The sequence below is a fragment of the Vulpes vulpes genome, chromosome 2 (genome assembly GCF_048418805.1).
Source record: "Vulpes vulpes isolate BD-2025 chromosome 2, VulVul3, whole genome shotgun sequence".
Taxonomy (NCBI): domain Eukaryota; kingdom Metazoa; phylum Chordata; class Mammalia; order Carnivora; family Canidae; genus Vulpes; species Vulpes vulpes.
Window position 1 is genome coordinate 15050078 of NC_132781.1, and position 22017 is coordinate 15072094.

Sequence of the window (22017 nt, forward strand, 5' to 3'; positions counted from 1 at the left end):
CTGGGGCTCCTGGGCCCAGGAGAGTACCTTCAGGTCCGCAACACACAAATCCTGTGAGAGGGGCTTGAAGAAGACCACAGCTGTTGGAGTCACAGCACAGTCAAGGACTTGATGACCCTCAGGTAAATAACACACCCTGCCCAACGTGAAATGTGCAGACTTTATTAGCTGTGAGATATTCCACTGCTTGGTAGAGTCCCAAAGGTTATTATAGAACCATGAGGGGCAGAGTGGCTGGGGGCTGGAGCTCTGTGCCCTGATGTGTTCACCACAGAGGACATTTTCATCCCCAGCCAGTTCAAAGTCCCTTGACAGGAGATCTCACTAACCTTGGGTGCTAGGCCATGAAGAGGTGGCTAGTTCTGAGCCACATTGTGATAGCACCCAGCCGAGAGCAAGGTTCTCACACAGATCGGAAACTTCTTTCTTTGCAGAGTCCTCTGGCCTGTAAGCTACCTCAACCCCCAAGCCTCACCCACCCTCCACTAGGCCTACTGTCTAAACAGAGCCCTAGAGGAGTCTAGGAAAGTCCCAAGCCTCTTCACCCATGCCATTGTGGGTCACTTGGGTTGGCAGTTTGTAGCTAGGGTAGGGGAATGCTTTTCAGAGGCCAATTTGGCAGCTGTCTGCCTCCCCCAAATCCTTAACTCTCACCCACCTTCAGTCCCCTCATGGTATCTTTTCTCTTGGGGTTTCAATAGTTCTAACTCCCTGTCAATCCAGGATCTGAGCTATGTCTCTGGAACTCCAGCTGCTTGGGGACGGGGCCCAGGTGTTCAGGAAGGGAGGGAAAGCGGGAAGCACAGATGAGTCCCTGTACCTCAAGGGGATGAAGAGGTGAGGCTCGGGGTGACAGGATCCCTTCAGGCTGCTCCCGTTCTGAGGATAGTGTGAGAATTTTGTCTGTGGCCGTGACCAGGGTAGGCACCCTGGAGGAGGAGTTCCTTTGCTTCAGCCTAAACTCGTCCAAGTCACCACAGCTTGGGACCTGGGGATGGGGGTGGAGGGCAAGAAAGGAAGAGGCCACCAACTTCAGAGATGGGAACTGGCAGGAGCTGTGTCCTGTTGCCCCTGCCCCAGCTGTGGGGTCTGTGGTCACAGTCCAGGCTTTGCCACCACCTGTCAGGGCTGCTTGTCATGACATAAAGGAGGACAACAGAAGCCACAGCAGCTCTCAGACCCCAGGGGCCCTGGGCTTGATGCCACATTGAAACCAAGTTCAGGGTGGGGCAGACACACAGCTACCTCCAGGAAAGCCCCCAGGGATCCCTTCATCTGCTCACCTGGGCAGGAGTCAGACTGCCCTGGGGCAACCTTGTTCCTGGACTCTGAGTGGCTGAGGCTGTAGGAAACAAGGCCGGGTCATCGGAGGTAGGGGCTCCCAGGATATAGCCAGTGTGACCCGGGGGCAGGGGCTGCTGAAGGAGCTGTAGGATGCGGCTGAGGTCTGAGGACATGCGGGACTCCAACCTGCCAGACAGAGCCCCACAGTCAAGGTCAGAGTCAGAGTCAGCATCAGGGTAAGGGAGGACAGTTCAGGGCCTGAGGGCAGCTCTCAATTTTGTAGCCTGCATGCCATTCCTGCTGGATTGAATGATAGCCTGGGAGCTACTAGAAGTTATTTCCCTGCTGTGATCCACAGCCCCTGCCAAAATTTCCCTTAGCATATCCCGGACTTCAATAATAACAGTTTCCAGACACTGTGCACACTCATTTAGCCCTCATAAGGAAGCTTTGGTATGGGTATTCTGATTATCCCCAATTCATGAAAGGGCAAATGGAGGCTCAGAGTAGTTAAGTAACTTGTCCACACTCTTGCTAGTCAGTTGCAGAGGTAGATTTGGAGCCTAGGACTATCCTGCCCCAAGCCCTCACTCTACCACCACAGCCCTGCCATCCACGGGCCACACCCCCTTTCCAAGAGCCCCTGGAATTTGTTTCTGCACCACATTATGCCCCTCTTCCAAAAAGGCTTCCTTGGCCCATTCCGGGGTTTGTTAGGACAAGCCATCCAAAGAACTAGTCTTAGTGACATAGAGAAGGGCTTGCCATTCTAAAACCCACAGGGTACCCAGTGATGTCCCTGAGTCACCAAGAGGGGGCACCCGTGGCTAGCCCACTGCTGGGTCTGCTCTTTGCAGCCGCTGGGACCCCTGGCCCACAGGACACTCACCTGTACATCTGGGCCTGGAGCTGCTCTAGCCTGGAGCCTAGCTCCCGAGGCCAGCAGTCTGGGTCTCCCTGAGGGTTTGGGGGGCTGTGCCTTGGCCTTGGGGGCACTTGCTGCAGCAACTCAGGCCAGAGGCCAGATGTATCTGAGATGCTCAGGGAAGGGGCTGCAGCTGTAGGAGGGAAAAGAAAGCCTGAGCTTTGGTCCGGCTGGATCCACAGGCATGGCCTAGACAGAGCCCATCCCCTTCCCCTACTGGCCATGGGAACACAGGATGGGAAAATTGGATCTCTTTACCTGGGCCCCCTGGAGTATAATAAGGTCCTATCCCCATAAAGGTCTGCCTTCCAGGTCCCAGAAAGTCCCAGTAGCCCTGGGAAGAGAGCTAGGGCTCCAGCTTGGGGATGCTAGATGGATGGAGACAGTCCAGCCCTGGCTTCACTGTCCAGGAGCCTGCAGCCCAGCCAATCCCCTGGTGCTCTGATGTGGAACCCCAGTGGGCTGGCCCATATCCATCCCTGGGAAGAGCCCTCACTCAGGCTCTGAGTACACAGGGGCAGGAAGGAGACAAGGGTGTCTATTACTGAGCCTAGGAGAGAAAGCACCTCGCCTCTCATCAAGGGGCTAAGGAGGCCTCTCCCAAGATGAGGCAGATCGGGGAAGGACCTGAAAGAGGTAGAGGCTGGGCAGGGGCTTCGGGCTGGGGTAGGGCAGGCACTGGTGGGGGCTGGCTTTGCCTACCTGACTGGTTGTCACTGAGGAAGAAGCCTTGGTGGTCTTGGTTGCCTGGAGCTGGCCGGGGTGATGACTGGAAACCCCCACCTGCCTTGTGGGGAACAAGAGCATCAAGTAATAGGTACCAAAGCTGGGACGAGGCATCTTTTTTTCTCCCCTGTCCCTCACCCCCACCCCCAAGGCCCTTGAGACAACTAGGTGAGAAAGTGGTAACAGGTGGCCGGGCTCCCCCTGAAGCTCCCGGCAGCTTCCTGTAGGTTGTCTCCTGTGTGGGTGGGCAGGAGATTAACAGGGGCTTGGAGATGTGCAGATCTCCCCCTGCCCTGCCCCCACCCAACCATGAGTCTTGGAAGAGGCAGCCTTGAGTAGCAAGATTTGGTAGGGGTGGGGGTGGGTGGGGAGAAGCCTTCCTTGCAGTCCTCCCTTTCTTGCCCCCTCCTTCACACAAACTGTTTCCAGACGCCCCCCCCCCCCCCCCCCCCCCGCCTCATCCATACAGTCCCTTCTGGACACTTCCAGTTTGTACTGGCTGTCCCACTGCTTGGTAACTCCAGTTTCCATAGAAATTTGGTCTCCCCACACCTCTTCATGACTTCCTTGGTTATTTAACTAGGCTCTTTATTTTCCCTGAGTTGTTATAAACTCCTCCACTGAGTGATAAGCTTGAGAGGAGAGGCTGCTTTATCACTTATTTGCACCCCTGGGACCTGGCTCTGTGAGCCCCTGGATGGTAGACACTGCTCCCCTTCCAGCTTGGTGCCATGGGGTGGAAAAAGCCTCAGCCAAGGAGTCGCACAAACTTGGGTCCAACCTTTGGACTGTCTGGCTTACTATATGGAGGTATGGCTTTGGTTAATTTACTCATCCTCTCTGATACTCAGTTTCTCCATCTGGAAAGTGGGAAAAATAACACCGTGTGCCAGGAGAAGACTAAATGAGATCATGTAAAAGAAGCCCAGTGCTCAGCATGGAGTTGGTACTTGATAATCATCATCCTTAGCATTATGTTGGCCATAATGGTGTAGACACAGAAGAAATTATGGTGTGGGATGCAGGATGGGTTTGAGAGCAAGGAAGGTGGTCAAATGGGTTCCCTCAGGCCAGGCAGCCCAAGTGCTCAGCAGCCTCCATTGCCCGTTACCAGCTGGCCAAGACCATTCCCCTCCCTGGCCCACCCAGCCCTGACTCACGTCCCGCAGGTTGAAGGTGACTTCCAGCTTACTCCAGAAGCTGTCTGCAAACGCAGGGTACATATCCAGCACCTCCAGCAGGTCTGCTCGCTGGATCTTGTGCAGGTCACAGTAGGTCAGGGCCCGCACATCTGCGCTGGACTTGCCCGGCTGGGCATGAAGGCTAATGGGCTCCCCAAAAATGTCATTCTTTCCTGCCAGAGGAGCAGGAAGTCTCTCCAGGGTCTGGCTCCAAGGTCTCCTTGGAAGAGCCTCCCTGAGGGACCCTTGATCCTGTACCACCAATTCCCCCACTTCAAGGATCCCATCAGGTTGGGGCTTGGTGCTCGGGATCATGCTCTGGGGTCAAGGTTGGCTGTGCTGGCTGGGGATGTAGAGTGGTTTGATGTGAAACCTGCCTTTCCTTTGTTCTCTGAGCTCTGCAGGGAGCACATACCTGTCCCAGTATGTGGGTCCCCACACACAAACCAGTCTGTAGGCCTCTCAGGACCACCCTCTGTCAGAATATGCCCCCCTCTTATTTTCCATGTTCTTTGGCACTGTTCCTGTCCAGCCCCCCACCCCCCATTCCAGGGGACAATGGGCAGGAAGGGACACCAAAGGCTCCCACCTCAATCTCTTCCTCGATCCTCAGCCTGGTGGTACTGTGAGAGCACCCCAGTGCTCCCCAGGCAAGATCTGAGGCTCCTGTCTCTTTGTGTTCCCACACCCTGCTATGGGGCCAGGTAACCAGCATGGCCTTAGCAGAGGAAGCCAAGGGAAGTGACTTCCCCTCTCTGGACCACAGTGTTCTCATCTCTAAAATGGGTATAACCGTATAACCATATCTGCCTTGCCTGCCACACTGGACCGTCCAGAGGAACAGATGTGATGCTGGAGAAACAGCCTCAAATAGTAAGAGGCACCAGACAGGCTGATGCAAGGCAATGGGGGGGATGGATATCCCAGGGTGGACATATGCTGGTGATACTTGGGGCATGTGGCAAGGATAGCGAGCCCCCCTGGGGTCAGGCCCACTGTGCTGGCCATAGGATGTTAACATAGAATAAGATGCTGAAAAAAAAAAAAGAATAAGATGCTGTCCCACCCACAAAGAGCCCCCAAAGCTCCATAAGACAGGCACCTAAACAACCAGCTGGTTTGCAGATGATCTACAGAGCCGTAGGACAGGGGAGAACCAAGAGCTAAGGAGCTAAGGAACAGGGAGGGCTAAATCTACCAGGGATGGTGGAGGAAGGGAGGAGGGACTTACAGAGGACATGAAGTGGGGGCTGGGTTATGACAATGAGGGATCAGCCCCCAGGAGAAAGGCAATCGGAGCAGAAGAAATAGCTGTGTGCTGCACAGTGAGCGCAGACAGAGAGCCCAGGGCTGGGGTGCCAGGGACCATGATTGCCTGACGTCCACTCCCCACAGGAAAGTGCAGCCCCTCAGTCCAGGAGTGCTAATGGTTTGCATGGACAATGGTGGATGAAAGCCAAGACCTGTTGCCCAAGAGAACAGGATCAAAGGTTGCTCTGGAGGAGGGGAATGAGGCCCGGAGAGGGAAGGGACTTACCAGAGTCACATAGGAAACCCATAAGCTCAAAATCTGGGCAGCATTGTAAAATGATGGTGATTCAGCAGGTGAAGGATTATTATCTAATGTCCATTTCCACTTAGAAATGCCATCCACGTGGGAAGGATGATGAATATTTAATAATTAAGAAGCTAGTCCAATTTAAGTTTCAGTTAGAGAACTGAAATCCTCTCATTTTGTCCTAAGGTAGGCTGAGAGTGAGGGAAGGTCTCACAGAGGAGGGCATGGCTTGAGCTCAGCCTTAAAGGATGCCCAGGATCTGCCAGGCAAGTGCTCCAAGCAGAATGGCAGCATGTGTCCTTCTCCTTTCCTCCCCCAGTCCCACCATCCAGGCAGCCACAGACTCCTGTCTGTTCCCCTCATTAATACCCTCTGTCCCACATCCATCCCCTTGTTCCTGCCTGGCTCCAGCCCTCTGTGGAGCTTTCCTGGAGAGGTGTCAAGAGCTCCTTTCCTGTGTCCCTGCATCTGGTCTACCCCCTCCCCAATCTTCCAGCTTCTGCCAGTGACCTGAAATTCACATCTGTGCATATTCCTTTTCTGTTCAAAATCTTCCCATGTCTCCCCATGAGGGGTGCTCCCTTGGTTGACCCCCAGATCTCTGGCCCTGGAAACAGACAGTTCACAATGATGGGGATTCTGAAGGAACAGCTTTTGAGGAAAGATGCTGATTTCAGACTGAGACATGTTGTTTGGTCTGTGTATGGAATATATGGTGGCCATACCCAAGAAGGATTGGAATATTCTGGTCTAAGGAGAGATTGGGGCCAGGACAACACTCTGGGGCTCCTTGAGGCATAGATTAGACTAAGATTGCAGGAGCAACAAGGCAGCTCAGGTGAGGGTATAGGGTGAGGAAAAGAAAGCTGAGCCCATGTTTGGTGAACAGCAGCCAAGGCCAGGCCAAAGGGAGAGTACTGAACAGAGGAACTGGAGGGGTTCTGTACATTGGGGTTGGAGGAGAGCCCAGCCATGTAGACCAAAGGAAGAAGAGGCTGACATCCTGATCAGGGTCTTGGGGTGGGCTAAAGACAGAGAGAAGGCAAGGAAGATGAGAATCATCTCAGAGAGGTGATGTGACCTGCCCAAGGTCACATGGTTGGTGAGTAGCTGAGGCTGAGTGTGCCCCAAAATCTGTCCCCTGTCCAGTGCTCATATCCTTCCTTCAAAGTGTCCAGCTGTCCTTGTAGCCTGGGGTCCTCCCTCCACCCAAGGTAAACCTTCACCCTCTCACTCTTGAGCTCCCCAAGAGTGGAAGAAGGTAGTACCCTTCCCGGACTCAGAGTCGGACACGTAGCCCTGGAATCCCTGTTTGGCCACTTGTCAGCATGACCTCTCTGAGCCTCTACTTCCCTATCAGGAAAATGGAACATATGGTTGGGTTTAAGGATTCCGTCAGCTGGGTATAAAGCTCTCCACCGGGCATGCTCACATGGCAGACCCGTAAAAGGTGCCACCATCATCCGGACGCAGGACGTCTCTACTTCCATCACACTCACCCATACCGCTCTGGCCTCCCTGCCCGACCCACCTAGGATGGCCACGACCATGTCGTCGCGCAAGATCTCGATGGAGCCACGGGAGATGAAGTAGAGCGTGGAGAGCACGTCGCCGAGGTGCACCAGCGTGTCCCCGGGCGGTGCGTGCGTCGTCTTGAACTTGACGGCCAGGGCGCGCAGGCAGCCCTTGCTGGCTCCGCGGAAGGCAGGGCAGTGCTGCAGCAGCGCGCGGTGCAGGTGCAGGCAGATGTCGGCCTGCAGGCACTCGGGGAAGCCCTTCAGCACCTGCGAGGGGGCGGCCGCGTCCAGCGGGAGGCTGGAGGAACGGGTGGGGAGGGGTCTGGGGGTGCCCTGTGCCCGCAGGACCTCGGCCTCCCCCGGGGCATTGGGCCGGAGCTGGGACTTGAGCTGGACCGCCCTCCCCACCCGAGGTAGGGCGGCAGGGGCTCACCGCGTTCATGTCAATGCCGTTGGTGTAGGACCAGGCATGCTGGAAGTACTCTTCCAGGCGCTGCCGCAGGGGGTTTGGAATCTGATGGAAGCGGATGAACTCCTTGACACGCAGCATCTGCGTGTGGTAGCGGGCAGTGCCGGAGTACAGGCGCTGGATGATGGCAGACACGTTGCCAAAGATGCTGGCGTACATGAGGGCTGGGGTGAGGAAGCCGGGGGGCCGTACATGGGGTGCTGGTAGTGAGCTCCTCCACAGCCCCACCAGGCCATAGCACCCCAGGGCCTGTTCCAGACATCCTTCTCCCGAGAAGCCCTCTCTGATCAGGGGCCCCGCTGTCCAGGGCCAAGTCAGAGTGCCCAGAACAGCGCCAGGGCACACGAGGGACAAAAGCCTCTGGGCTTCCTGCCCTCCTCCCTCTGTCTTGTGTCTCTTGGCACCTTCCTGGGCCCAGAGGCCAGACTCCTGAGAACTAGGGCAATGATTTTTTTTAGTACAGATTTGTTTTGTCCTTCAAGTTGTAAAAAAAAAAAAAAAGTATAATAAAAGGAAAACTCTGGGTCTCTGTTTTCACCCATTTTTTTTTTCTTGTTTTTGTTTCTCTGGGCTTTCACATCTCTAAATACCCTGAACATGACAACTTAATCTATGTGTAAAATTCCACACTGACTCTTGTGTTGCTAGACGAGGTGTCTTGGGAAGTAGGCAGCACAGTGCAGGGCCTGGGAGCACACATAGCCAGGGGAGCTGGTCCCCTGCGATAAAATTGGGTCTCTATGTAATCCCTGGCAAGTTAGGATCTTCAGTCTCTTGGTCTGTAAACTGGGCTTGTAATATGGCACCCATAGGATAGTGACGAAAATGAAGTGTGCACATTGGACAAGCATTTACAAAAGTGCCTGGCAGGGGCCAGCTTCCTGGGTGCTAAGAAGGGTCCCATGCTTGATTCCTGGCTCTGAAGTCACCATTCTTGAAATCTTTAAGACTTTAAAAGTAATGGGGATCCCTGGGTGGCGCAGCAGTTTGGCGCCTGCCTTTGGCCCAGGGCGCGATCCTGGAGACCCGGGATCGAATCCCACATCGGGCTCCCGGTGCATGGAGCCTGCTTCTCCCTCTGCCTGTGTCTCTGCCTCTCTCTCTCTCTCTCTCTCTATGTGACTATTATAAATAAATAAAAATTAAAAAAAAAAAGACTTTAAAAATAATGGTCTCATATTTTCATTTTGTACTGGGCCCTGCAAATAATGTAGCTGGCCCTGGTGCCTGGCACATAGCAAGGGTTGTAAGTATGGTAAATTTTGTGTATAGTAGGTGTACAAATGCAAAATTTCATTGTGCTGCCTGCTTGGTATTTCCCCATCACACACAATGTTACTGTGTTATGTCTCATTATGAAACTAAAAATTGAATGCCATAGGTAAGGTCTGGGCACTTACAGCCAATGAGCATGACACAGATAGAGAAGACCTTCTCAGAGTTGGTGTTGGGGGAGACGTTGCCGAAACCCACGCTGGTAAGGCTGCTGAAGGTGAAGTAGAGGGCCGTGACATACTTGTCCTGCACCGAGGGGCCAGAGGCTGGGTCACTGCCATTGTAGCGCTTGCCAAGCTGTGCGCCCAGGCTGTCCAGCCAGCCGATCTTGGGCTCCAGGTAGGGCCGCTCCACATTGCCGATGGCATACCAGATGCAGGCCAGCCAGTGTGCAATGAGTGCAAAGGTGCACATGAGCAGGAAAAGTACAGCTGCCCCGTACTCAGAGTAGCGGTCCAGCTTCCTTGCCACACGCACCAGCCTCAGCAGCCTTGCCGTTTTCAGCAGCCCGATCAGGGTTGTGGTCTGAAGGGGCAGGGAGGGGACCATGGGGCCAAGAGTCAGCCCTGGAAAGGCTGCCCTTAGGACCACATTTGTCCACTTGTGCATATGGTCACACAGTCATTCAACAAACACTTATAGAGCAGCTGCTCTGGGCTCTTCGCACAGCACAGTGCAGCCCAGGGCAGGACGTTAAGGAATTCTCAGCCTAAAGCTCAAAACAGTGTTATGGTTGTGAGGACAGAAGTCCAGGGGAGTGCAGAGAAAAGGGAGGTCAATTCTGCGGTGCAGGGCAGGGGAGGCTTCATAGAGAAGGTGACACATGAGCTGAATCTTGAGAGATGAGGCTGAGTCTGCAGGCCTCAGGAGGGAGAGGGAAAGGCATTCTAGGCACAGGAGTAGAGTGAGCCAAACCAGGTGTGGAGGTGTGAAACAGCACAGCCCATGTGGGAAACCAAGTGTAGTGCTGCTCCTGGAGTGCAGAGTGGAAGATGGTGGTGAGAAATGAGCCTGGAAGGTGGGTGGGTAGGGGCTGCTCCTATGGACCTTGAGGCCCAAAAAGAGCTTGGCTTTTATTTCAAGCCACTGGGGAGCCACTGAAGTTCTACAGTGTCAGATAGATTATCTGAAGCTGGTCTTGGCTTCTGTGTGGAGGGGTGAGGCTGGCAGGTGCAGGGGTGGGGCAGAGGTGGTTAAGAAGGCTCCTCAGTGCTCAGCCAGGGGCAGCAGAAGTGGAGAGAACGGGGATAGATTGGCTGGAAGTGGGCGGGCATGGGAGTCAGATGGACACTGCCCACTGGATAGGCTATTGAGGGGGTGGCTGGAGCACAGAAGGCAGAGCTGATTTGAAAGCTGATCCCAAGGACGTGGGCAAAAGGACTCAGTGGGATTAAAAGCTATGAGAAGAGCCTGAAAATGCCTTCATGTCAGCTGTGAGGAGTGAGTGGGCATAATGGAGGGTCTGGGGGTGGCAGGGGGTGGCAGGCTGCCTTGCAGAAGCAGTCTATGGATTCCCTTCGCAACTCCAGGGTAAGTGGGCTTTAGAAGCCAGCACAAGGGGCTGGGACTATAGGCGTGCCCATCCCAGAAGGGTCAGAATTCTGGATCATAATTGGCTGGTCCTTCTCCAGGGCTGGGAGATGGCACATGTTTGAGGCCCCCCACCTGCTTTGGCAAAGGTATCCAATGCCAGGTGCTCTCTGTACGCAGGACTGTGGAGCTGGGAGGCCCCAGGCTGGCGCACAGGGGATGGCCACAGCAGCTGGCCTGAGGGTTTGCTCACCTCATCAGAGCCAGTGCGGAAGATGAGCAGGTCAAAGGGGATGGCGGCCACCATGTCAATGAGGAACCAGCCCTTGAAGTAGTGGACGGCAATGCGGCGAGGGTGGCTGACCACCTCATCATTGGTGTTGACGTAGGTGGTGCGGAAGTTGATGACAATGTCCACAACGAACATGATGTCCACGATGAGGTCCACCACGGTGAGTGGACTACAGGTGTAGCCGCAGTCCACGCGTTGAGACTCGTCCTGGTCACTGAGTAGGAAGGCAGCCGAGTAGGGTGTGAAGATGGCCGTGTAGATGACCAGCAGCAGGATGAGCCAGTCCCACACGGCCTTGAAGGGGCTATAGTGCAGGAGGGTCCCCCGGTGGATGCGTGGTGCCTGCAGCTTGTACTCCGGCAGCACATCGGCACCCAGGGACAGAACCTGGGGGTGGGGGCCACAGGGCAGTCAGCAGGGTGTCCGTCACTAGTGAAACTGATTGGGAGGGATGAAGGCTTTGGGATGAGGCCTGGGAAGGGGGCTGTGGGGACAGAGGGAATGAAGCAGAGATGGGGTAGAGTGTGTATGGGGCAAATTCATAAGGGGATAGGTGTGTTGGGAGGAAGTGCAGAGAGGAGGTGGGCTATAGGATGAAGGCTGATCCCAGGCTGGAAGCTCCCCAACTCCCTCACAAACAGGCCAACTTGGAGTTAAGACAGGGCTGGGGGAGGAGGGTGAGGAGGCCAGGGGAGGACTAGGCTCAGGGTCATTTGAAGAGCCTAGACGAGGGGGTAGCTGGTGGTTTGGTCCTTTCCGGTGGGCTTGGTTCCCCATGGTCAGGATTTCTGATGGGAACAAGTCATTCCCAGAATAACCTCTTCATTTCTGAAGGCCCTGTGGAGTCTAGACCAGTGAGGGGCCTTCTTAGGGCTGATTCACAGAGCCTTCCATGGGAAGAGTCAAACTTGGAGGCATGTAGCTAATCTGAGCCCTTGATACATCCTGGGCACAACAGAGCCCCGACTATTTTGCACATGTACAAGGGTGCTTTGCTCATTACTTTCCAGCTGAGCCCCCTTTGCTCTGCCCCTCCCACCCTTGCCTCCGAGACTATGGCCAACATAGGGTCCCCAGGCTCAGCCCAATACTCCCAGGCTCTGGCCAGCTACCCAACACAAGAAACAGCCGGGGCATCAAGAAGGGCATGTGTTTTAAGCCAGCCAGAACTTCCAGGTTGATCCCAGTTCTGATGTTGCAATATGTCTGTCTTGGGGCTAATTTTACGACCTCTCTAAGCCTCATGCAGAATGAATAACAAAGGATAACCAACTCCATAAAAAGATGATTAAATGACATGGTGCATCTCAATGGCATGTGTTACTCTACGGTAAATCCTCCTCCTGACTCATCCTATGTCAAGCACTGCCCCAACAAAGATGGAGCCTGAGGGGTTGCCCGCTGACCGGACCACCACTACTGGATTGGCCTGGGCAGATGGCCCTGGTTCAAGAAAATCTGCAATATAAGGTTCTGACCTTGAAAACCAAATCCATTAACAGACAAGATCCATTAAAGAGCTGGTTTCACCTTGTGGGTCCCTAATCAGCCATCTAAACACCTAGAAGGGGTCACAGTGTCCCCACCCTACAGTGAGTCCCTACTCGGCTTTCAGGCCTCAGCTTCTATTCTGCCTCTCAGGAAGCCTCTTCTGACCCTCTTTCTTGACTTTTCTCCCTGTCCCCTGTAAACACCCCTGAACACAGTTATTCTCCACTGAACAACAGGCCATCTTATATGCCCAGCACTTAGTCCACATTGGGGCTCAACTCAAGGCAGTGACCTTAGCCAACTGAGCTGAATGAGTCATGAGAGCTTGAGTTGTCATAGCTACTCCTCTCCTTCCCTGGTTGCTCAAGAGACACCAAGATGGGGGGTCCTGGGTTGCTCAGTCAGTTAAGCATCCGCCTTTGGCTCAGGTCATGATCCTAGGCTCCTGGGATCTAGCCCTGAATTGGGCTTCCTGCTCAGTGGGGAGTCTGCTTCTCTCTCTCTCCCTCTGCTGCTCCTCCTAGCTCATTCCCTCTCTCTCTCTCTCTCTCTCTCTCCTAAATAAATAAAATCTTTAAAAAAAAAAAAAAACCACACCATATGAAAAAACAAACAAACCACACCAAGTTGGAATAGCAAATCATAGGGCTTGAGAGGGGAGGAGGTAGGAATTCAGAGGGTTGGGGGTAGATAAGAAGAGGATGTCCACCTCCCCAGGACCCCCCAGACAGGGGTGCCATCTCCCCCACCACACACACCTCCATGATTTCCCATTGCCTCTGAAGCCAGCATGAGGACCCTTCTCAGTGTTGCCCAGAGGTGCAGGGTTCTCAGGATGTAGGAACTCAGATGTGAGGTTCCAGCCCTTGGAGCCCTAGTTGAAGTGAGGGTGACTGCCCTACTCTGAGCTCATACAGCTTTCTGCTCTAAGCTCTATCAGGCACCTCTCCTACCTTAGGGCCCATTTAGGGTGAGCTAGCAAAGCCAAGACTGGTCGGGGCAGGGAGTCGGATAGGACCAGGTGGGTTGTGGGTTGGGTAGAGCAGGGACCATAGGCCCCAGCCAGGCCTCTCAGTCTTCATGGGCCACTCGCCAGTCTAACAGTCCCCATCACCCCTGTGTCAACCTGAGGGCCCTGGGATGAGTGGTCCTGGTGGAGTTCCCGCAGTCAGGCTACTGGGCCACCCTGCTGACCTCTGAGGGCCCAGCCCTGCAGCCCGGGGTGCTTGCTTTCCAGGGTTCTCATGTTTGGGGAGGGGCTGGGTCACTGGGAGTTTCCATCCCACCTGCTCCATCACAAGTGAAAGGAGGCAGGGAGGAAGAAGAATGGCCCCCATCCCCCATGAAGGCAAAGCTTCAGAGAAAGCTGGGTGGAGGCCCTCACACCCTCCCCATGACCTGTACTTCCTTGCTCAGCCCTGGCCTCACCCCCCCCCCCCTTAATGCCTAATGTGAGAGCCCTGGGGCCCAGAGAGGGGATATGATCACTTGTCCAAGGTCATATAGCAAGTCAGTGGCAGGACTCTCGTCATTTGAACCTTGCATTTCCCTCTAGAATGGTTGGGGGGACTGGGGCATCAGGCCCCATGTGAGGGAACACTGAGGTCAGCTGAAACAGAAAACCCAAGGAGGTTTGCCTTGGGCTGTCCAAGGAGGGGCTTAAGGGGAGGGAGGCATTCAGGGCATGATCCCCAGGAAGTTGCTCAAAGAGAACTGAAGATGCCAGGACCAGCTCCCCTCTGCCTGGCTTGCAGAAGGATCCTGTGGTGTGGTGGGGGGTGGGAGGTGGGGAGAAGAGTCAGGAGCAGGGCTGGGGGCATCCCTCCATCCTTCCTCCTCATCTCCGCTCAGTGTGGTCCTGCCACCTCCTCTCTATGCTTCTGCTTCTCTGTGACTGGCAGAGGCTTGAACAGGCCCTTGTGGTAGCCTGTGTGTTCCCTCATCCCAGACGCCTCCAGACCTAGGATGTGGCACTATTCCCAGGCTCTGTTGACACCAACCTCCCCTGGCTCTACCATCAGGGTGGAGACCCCAGGGTAAGCCTTTAGGTCTAGAGAATCAGACTTCAGCAGGACAGGAAGCCCGGGGCTCAGACCAGACACTGGGGGCTGGACAAGCTGACTGCCTTTGCCACCTCCAGCCCCAGGCCTGAGAAGGGACCCTCCAGGCCCAGCACAGCCCCGCCCACCCTGCCCTGCAGTCCGTACCTGGGTGACCTTCTCGGTGACATTCTGGGTCCGCTCCACCACCTTGTGTGGTGCAATGATCTCTATCTCTGTGGTTGAGCCCGAGCGATGCTTCTCCAGGTTGAACTCCACGAAGTTGAGTGTGAACTGTGGAATCTGTCCAATGGTCCTGTACTTGACCCTGCCTGTGCCAGGCCCCTGTGCACTCGACCTGCTGCCATGAGAGCCCTCTGAAACCAGTCCCAGGGTCAGAACAGCCAGGGCCAGGGGACCAGCTGCCTCCTCTGGTCCCCCCACTCATCCCCACCACCACTTGCACCCCACCTCACCAGAGCCCAGGAATCTCTGGGACAGCAGGCACTGGGACAGGCTGCGGCGCTCACTCTTGGCCAGGAGCTGGGCCAGGTCTTCAAAGTTGAGGATGAACATGATAACAGCCCCATCTTCATTCTTCACAGGCACCACGTCCACTAGGCAACGGAAGCTGGAGGCTGCAAACACCATTGGGAGGGGTCACAGAAGGGATCCTCTCCTGTAGAAACATGGCCAAGGGAAGCCAGGGAGGGGGCTGGGTTGAGGTCAAGTGAAAGACAGCCATGGGGTGAGGAGGCCTGGACTACTGGGCAGGGAGTTGGTGATGCTGCTCAGCAGGTGTCCCACCCACAGGGCAGAGGTAAGGAAGGCAGCTTAGCTGCTCATTAGGAGATAATGTAGCATCGGGCCCAAGTCCACACCCAGCCCTCAGCTTAGGGTTTAACCTTGAGGTTTGCTTCTGCTGTGATTAAAGCTGAGCAGATGGGATGGATTAAGTGGGGAGGTGAGGCCGGACATTCTACTCCCATGTAGCACTGGCTAGCCCTGGGTTCAGTTCCCATATTCCCTTTCCACAAAATGCCCCGCTCCCCCAATGCTGGAAGAAACTCATTGAGAACACACTAAGTGCTGTGCATGGAACCATCTGACTCTTGAGGCCTCAAAGATCCATGGTTGGTGTCCAGTGGATCCTCGGGGAGGGAGGCAAACATAGACCCCCATTCTCTAGAGCCTGGGGTTCTAAGAAACTGCCTGGTTGGGGCTGGAAGGGGACATGGAGTGGGGCTCCCTGGGCACTCAGCACATAACAGCTGGGTGAGAAGGGAATGGTCCAGGATGAGGAAGACACCAGCGTGAAGGCCAGGCTGCTGCCCCAGGCCTCGAAGGTCAGAAGTGTTGGGACTGGAAGGCAGGCAGGGCAATAGCCTGGGGTCTAGAGAGGGAATGAGACAGCAAGGTGATGACAGGGCAGCCCCCTCCTGCCACTCTCACACGGTCTTGGACAGGTTAGACCTAGATGTTGGCCTTATGTTCTTCCTTCTTGGCTTCAGGGTCTCCCCCACATAGGCAAGTGGGACAAATCAAAGCTAAGACAGCCACATGCCCCCCAGAGCCCAGCCCTATGGACTGAGTGGGTGGGTGGATGTCCCATGAGCCCTCTCTGCAAGGTACCCAGTGGTCCCTTGTCTCTCTGCTCAAGCTGTTGGTGTGTTATGGGGCCCAAAGGGCAGGATGCTAAGGGGGAGGGGCCTCAAGTAAATATGCAAATCAGAAGGCAGAGCCGCCCCTTCCTTAGGGCAGGTTTGTGTCTGTCTCGTTTGTGAGGGGCCAGCACCTAACCCAGGTGGCTTGTGTTGATTGAGTACATGAAAGAATGTGTAAATGTGAGTGGGGGCGAGGCTGGTTGGCAGGAGCCTTGCTACTTTGGGGTCCATTAGGATCCTGCTTTCCCCAAAGTGCCTCCTCACACCTTCAGTGCTGGGGTGCAACTGAGCTGCCCCCATCCTCCCTCCCACCTTCTTCCCTGGGAACAGGAATCTCCTGGATCAGATTCCCGGACTCCCAGGCACCAGGCAGCCATCTGCCAGCTGCTGCACTGGGTCCCGGGGGAGACATCCACACCGAGGAGAGGCCACCCGCCTGCTTCTGGGACCAGCCCTGGGCTCACAGTGCTATAGGCTCAGCCTCCCAGACCACAGCCTGGCATTCTTGTCAGCCCAGGATGTGGGGAGGCTTGGACTCTGGGACCTAGCCAGGAAGTCTTGTTAGCCAGTGGTCCAAGACGTTCCCTCCAAAGCCAGCCTATCTCTTCACTCTCTGGCACTAAGAGATCTGGCCTGGTGGAGGGGACAGGGAGGGGAGAGCTGGGCAGAGCGGCAGGGCCTTCAGGCTCTCTGTACTGTTGGGAACAGTCAAGGCCCAGTGTTCAAGTGGCTGGACCCATCCACTGTTGCTATCTTTGGAAAACTGAGGCTGGGAACAAAGATCCATCATAGCAGTGAGGGCTGGAGGGGAGCTATGGATGGCACCCTGTGCCCAAACTTCATTCTTGCTGCCTGTAGGGTGGGCAGACAGGAGGCTATGAGGATTTGGATGAGTTCAGAGCATTCTTTTTCCATATCCCTCGGCTGTCCTTGCTCACAAGTGACTGCGTCTGGGCAACCAGAAGTAGGTGAATGTGTCACCCCAGGTTGTGTCCAGGAGGGGCCATGTCCCTGTGCTCTTGCCCCATTGCTGGAGGGTGGGGGGTCCACAGTCTCTGCCTTTTCTCCCTTCCAGGGGCTCCTCCCAGTGCTTACCTCTTCTCTGACCAAGGGCAGTAGATTTGTCTGCTCCCTGAGATGCAGCCCTTCTCTCCGCTCTTCTCTGACTCTTGGGTGTGCTCCTTTCTTCAGTGTCCCATTGTTCTTACCTCCTGCCCCGGCCCTTGCTCTCCTTTGCAAAGCCTCCTTGTTATCTATCACCCCCATCTCTCTATGCCCATCCCATCCAGGGTTGCAGTGAGCCCTCAGGGAGAAGCTGATGCTTCAGAAGAAAGCTGCCACTAAAAGGGTAGCAGGGGAGGGTGGCCTCCTGCTTGGTGCTTCTGCATTCATGTGGGAGTATGTGGGGAAACACTGGAGCCTCTGACCTCGGTCCTTACCCTGTCCTCCTCCTCCAGAGCTGAGGACTGGAGGAGCCCAGGCATCCTCTAGTGTGGCTTGGAGATTAGGAGACTCGCTGGTTTTGAGGTCATTAGACAAGAGGCCCCAACAAAGGCAGGCAGGCATAGGCTTCTCTGGCAGGTGCTCAGCAGGGGCAGGCATGGAGGTAAGGGAGATGTGAATGCTCTCATCCCTCCCTCCAGGCTCTCATTAGTTCTAGTCTTATGAACATCCCCATTCCGCCTTATCTGCTAGATTCTTACTTTCCTTAGTAAAGGCAGATGGAGGAAAAGCCAGGTTCTCAGGGGTCTCTGAGCCCTATCTCATGGGGCAACTTTTGCCGAGTGCCCTGGCTTCTTTGAATCCAACTTTGTACTGCTATATAATGTGGAGATACATGAACACAGACCTTTCATTTTGACTTGGAGAACTGTCAGTGGATTACCCTTTTAGAGGAAAAGAGGATTATAAACAAACCAGCTAGAGTTCTGTTTAGGACACTTTTCTACCTCCCTGGAATCAGGGGGAGGGGGTGAGAGGGGGCATTGACTGAAGAAGGGAAGAAATCACCATTAGGATGCCTGCCAGGAAGATTAAAAGATGTGAATATGATTAAAAAAAAAAAAGAATCATGTGGTCAGAGTGGACCATAAGGCGAACATAAGCTATCTGAGCACCACATCCTTTCCTTAGAGCAATGTAGGGCAAGAAGCTCTCTTTTCTAGGTTTCAGGCCAATCTCCGGTAGGTCTCAGGTAGGTAGATAGGTAACAGGACAGAGAAGGGCTTAGGTTTGGGTGGCATAGACTGGGATTTGGGGGCATAAGATATGTGATAATTTTCCTTTTTTACCCAGAGCCAGCATCCAAGATTAGGTCCTGGAGTCTCTTCTGATAGTCAGAGGACCCCAGCAAGATTCTGAAGATCTGAATCCTCATCTCAGAGGGCCAAGGCCCGGTCTTGATCTCTGGCCCCAGCCCAGGGCACATGCAAAGTGCTGAGGAGACCCTAAAAGACCTGATCTGACATCTTTAGGAGGCTGATATCAGTCCAGACCCTTCTGGGGCCCAGGTAGAGCTCTGGGGTCAAGGAAAAGGATCTGTTATTCCTGCCGCCCCCCATTTCCTTCTGTCCCATCTTATTCCTAGGGAACCCTTCTCACTCTTCTGACTGCCACCTCCTCCCTGCAATGATGTGAGGAGGTGAGGCCACAGCTTTTAAAAATATTCTGACTTCATTAACCCTGTGAGTGCTGCCAAACTAAGCCTAATTCTTCCTAGTCCCCTAATCACTAGCCCTGCATCTGCTTGGTTGGCAGCAGCAGGAGACAGCCAGGGGACAGCCAAGACCCACCCATGAAGCACCCTAGAAGCCTTGAAACACAAACAGGCACACACATACCCATCCATGTCCCGCACATGCCCCAGCCCCCTAGGCCCCAGGTTCTCGGTACCCCTCAGTCCCAATCCAAAGGAGCCTACCTTTCATCTGTCACTTACTCAGATGACTCTCATCCCTGCCTTTTCCAGAAAGGCCGCCTCTGAACAGAGGCAGTTGGGGTCATCTCCCCTCGTGGGATTACTCCAAACAAATATCTTGAAAGAATCCTGAGACTTGGGTTCTGGCCCCAAGTTGGACCCCAGCAGTAGGATCTTGGACAAGTCTCTCCCTTTTCTTGGGCCTTGGTTTCTTCATCCATGAAATGAAGGGATTTATCTAAGCCAGTGGTTCCTAAACTTGGCACAACATCAGAACCGCCAGGGAGATTTCTCCAAATGCACCTGCTTTGGTTTCAACTCACACCTCTGAGTCAGCCTCTCTCTAGGGAAGGTGTGTTTTGGAAAATACGCCCCAGGTAATTCTGATGCAGAACCAGATTGGGGGGCCATTAAGTGATTTCAAAGGGACTTTCAAAATCCTGGTTCCCACTCATCTCTCCCCTCCCTCCCACCCACTGTGGAGACTCTGAGGTCCTAGGGGGAGGGTCTTAAAGGGCCAAAGAGCTCTGTCCTTAGCCCCTGCCCTATGCTTCTGTTCTGCTTGCCATAAACGTGGGCTGGCAGTGACATACGAAACTGCATGGACCTCTGGGTAAGGGCAAACTCCAGAGTCTATCTCCCCAAGGATCTGAGGCTTGGGTGAGCCAGGTCCACTCCTATTTCCTAGCCAGCAGCCACTGAGCTTGGCCTGCCCACAGAGGCATTGAGGGGGTGACGCCTCCCCTAATCCCCAGAGCAGACGGAGATGAGGAAAGGTTAATTTTCATTCCAGCTGCCTGACAGCTGGGGCTGACAGTGACAGAGTGGGTAGCCAGGAGACTGGGAACATGGGGGAGGGATGGTGGAGGCCCTGCCTAGGGTAAGGATCAGTTGGTGAGTCAGCCTGGTCCGCAGCTTCAGGAAAGGACCTCATTGACTTCAATGCCCACTGCTCCCCCCACCTCCCCCAATGCAGATGAGGAAACTGAGGAGCAGAGAGGAACAGGATTTGTCAGGGCCTCTGGCCCTTGGGTCAGCGCCCTGCTGAGGGCTACTCTGGCTGTACAAGACAGGGACTGAGTAGGTCCTGCAGAACCAGTAGTCTGAGGGAGCCTCACCATCCTTGCGGTAGTAGAGGATATCCACCTTGCACTCCTCTGTCCCCAGCAGGGCCTGCGCTAGGCGGGACATGGCACTGCGCGGGGTATTGGGGCCTGTGAGGAAGTCGCAGGTGCAGGGTCGCTGCATCACCTCCACTCGGGAGTAGCCGAAGAGTTCACAGAAGCCGTCGTTGCAGTAAATGATGGCGCAGTTCTCCATCTGCGCATTGGCAATCAGGAACTTCCGACCTGGGGTGGGATGTGGGAAGCCCATGGCAACCAAGACTGGGCAATCAGGGGTGGAAAGATCATAGGGATTCTTGGCAGCAGTGAGGGGTGTCTAGATGGGGGAGCAGAGCAATAACCAGAATGAGGGAGAGAAGTGAGGTCTGATGGGGGGGAGGGGCCTAGAAGGCCAGGGTGATGGGGGAAGGTTATGGGACTCCTGAAAGTAATGAGAGTAATGGTTAGAATGGGAGATCAGAACAATGACCAGAAATGTGTAGGAGGAGGAGTCAGGCCTGAGAGTCGTGGGAAGACCAGGGCAGCAATGGGGTCAGTGAATTGGGAAGGAGGCCCAAGGCTTCCTGGAGTCAGTGCAGGGAGTCAGGAAGAGGGAGCCAGGATGTGATCAGATGGGGCCCAGGCCTGGTGAGAGCTCCTAGAAAAATTAGAGTGGCTAGGGTCAGGCAGTGAAAAGAAGGGATCAAGGAAATCTCTGGAGGAAATGGGGGGCGGGTGTTCAGGAGGAGGAAGCAAGACAGTGATAGAAGGGGGGATAAGCCCTTGGGGTACCAAGAAATCAACTCAGGGGTGGAGGGGAGTACACTCTGCTTCTGCTGCTCCAGCAGAGAGCGTGGCATTTGAGGTAAGTGGGGCTTGCTGGCACAGAAGGTGTCCGGGGACATTAAAGCGAAGGATTTTGCATTCATCAGTACCCCCGACCCCGACCCACCCTGATCCATTCGAAGTAAGTAAAAGGGTCTCCTCCACTCCTGCCACCGGACCAGGAATTCAGATCGGCCCCCACCTCAACGCACACACTCACTCTGGCCTTCGAACTTGCGGATGATGGTGTCCAGGTACGTGTTTTGGGGCGCGACGTGGCCCCTGCGGACAGGCATCTTTCGGCGGCAGCCTCCTCCCGGCCACCAGGGCCCCGGCTCCCTGCTTCTCCGCTTGCCCTCGGGCTCAGCGGCGTCCGGTCCCGGGTGGGCGCCGCCCCGGGGAGGGCCGCGGGGCCCCGCGCCCCTGCTGCCCGCCTGCGCCCACCCCCCGCGGCCCTGCACGGCCTTCCCAGGCCGGCGGCTCCGCGAGCGCCTCACTCCCCAGGCGCCCGCCCGGAGCTGTCCGCGCCGCGGTGCTGAAAGAAGCCGCGCGGCGGCGGGGCGGGGTTCGCGGGGCGGGGGCAACTTCTCACCGACCCGACGGGGCAGGGGCGGGCCCTGACTCCGAGGGGCGGAGCCGGGCAGAAGTGCGGCACCAGGAACAGATCAGGGCTCCTCTCAGGAGCTTCTTTCTGCTCCTGTCCCACTGGCCAGTGGCCTCAGCCCCTCTCCGACCCTCTCCGGCTACCGAAGGGCAGCCCAGACGTTGCCTGGCCGGGTCTTTTTAGGCGGGGGGGGGGGGGGGGGGGTGGGGAGAGGAGGAGCAAGAGTTGTTAGAGCCCTCAGGTGGTCTTTTGCTGTTTCATTCAGGGTTAAACAACCCTTAACCCGCCCTTACCGCGTGCCCTCCAGCTGAATCCCAGTGCCCATGCAGAGCTCCTAAATGGCAAGCTCAACGCGGCCCTGGCCCTGGGAAAATGGGGTAGGAGTACATACGAAGGTGTACAAAAAATATACACAATAAGGTACTTTCTTCGGGGGCCTGAGAGGTTTTTTTGTTTTGTTTTGTTTGTTTTTGGTTTTGTTTTAGCATATAGGCACTGCTTAGGGGGAGAACAGATTGAAAACCACCTATTAGTGAGTGACCACTGAGAAAAGTGTCTGAGTACTGATTGAAAATGAATACACTAAAAGAGCAGATGGGAATGGGGTGAGGTTTATT

At 55.2% G+C, this 22017-nt stretch overlaps 1 protein-coding gene across 3 annotated transcripts; it reads right to left on the reverse strand.

The window, feature by feature from the left end:
* Window positions 1-146: 146 nt before the first annotated feature.
* Window positions 147-21263, reverse strand: KCNH6 (potassium voltage-gated channel subfamily H member 6). 3 transcript variants are annotated; one of them, XR_011999573.1, is made up of 13 exons: window positions 21017-21174; window positions 19987-20217; window positions 14764-14925; window positions 14456-14664; window positions 10719-11144; window positions 9061-9460; window positions 7625-7824; window positions 7206-7458; window positions 4096-4289; window positions 2912-2992; window positions 2174-2342; window positions 1284-1470; window positions 147-988 (listed from the first exon to the last, which is right to left on the reverse strand). XR_011999573.1 is itself a non-coding variant. In XM_025999550.2 (13 exons), exons 1-13 carry the CDS (start codon window positions 21090-21092, stop codon window positions 704-706), a joined length of 2877 nt encoding a protein of 958 aa, XP_025855335.2. In that variant the 5' UTR covers window positions 21093-21263; the 3' UTR covers window positions 147-703. The 3 variants fall into 3 exon arrangements, 2 of the variants coding, with proteins under 2 accessions (XP_025855335.2, XP_025855336.2); XM_025999550.2 differs by having other exon boundaries at window positions 2912-2996; window positions 21017-21263; XM_025999551.2 differs by having other exon boundaries at window positions 1284-1342; window positions 2912-2996.
* Window positions 21264-22017: the final 754 nt, after the last annotated feature.

Bases quoted from the DNA above. Each gene is read 5' to 3' on its own strand.
- KCNH6 (XM_025999550.2), bottom strand. From the start codon at position 21,092: ATGCCTGTCCGCAGGGGCCACGTCGCGCCCCAAAACACGTACCTGGAC. The intron at 14,926-19,986 runs GTGAGGCTCCCT...TGGTGTTTGCAG, and splicing joins CCTCTACTACCGCAAGGATG to CCTCCAGCTTCCGTTGCCTA. The intron at 2,997-4,095 runs GTGAGTCAGGGC...GTTCCCCACAAG, and splicing joins TCACCTTCAACCTGCGGGAC to GCAGGTGGGGGTTTCCAGTC.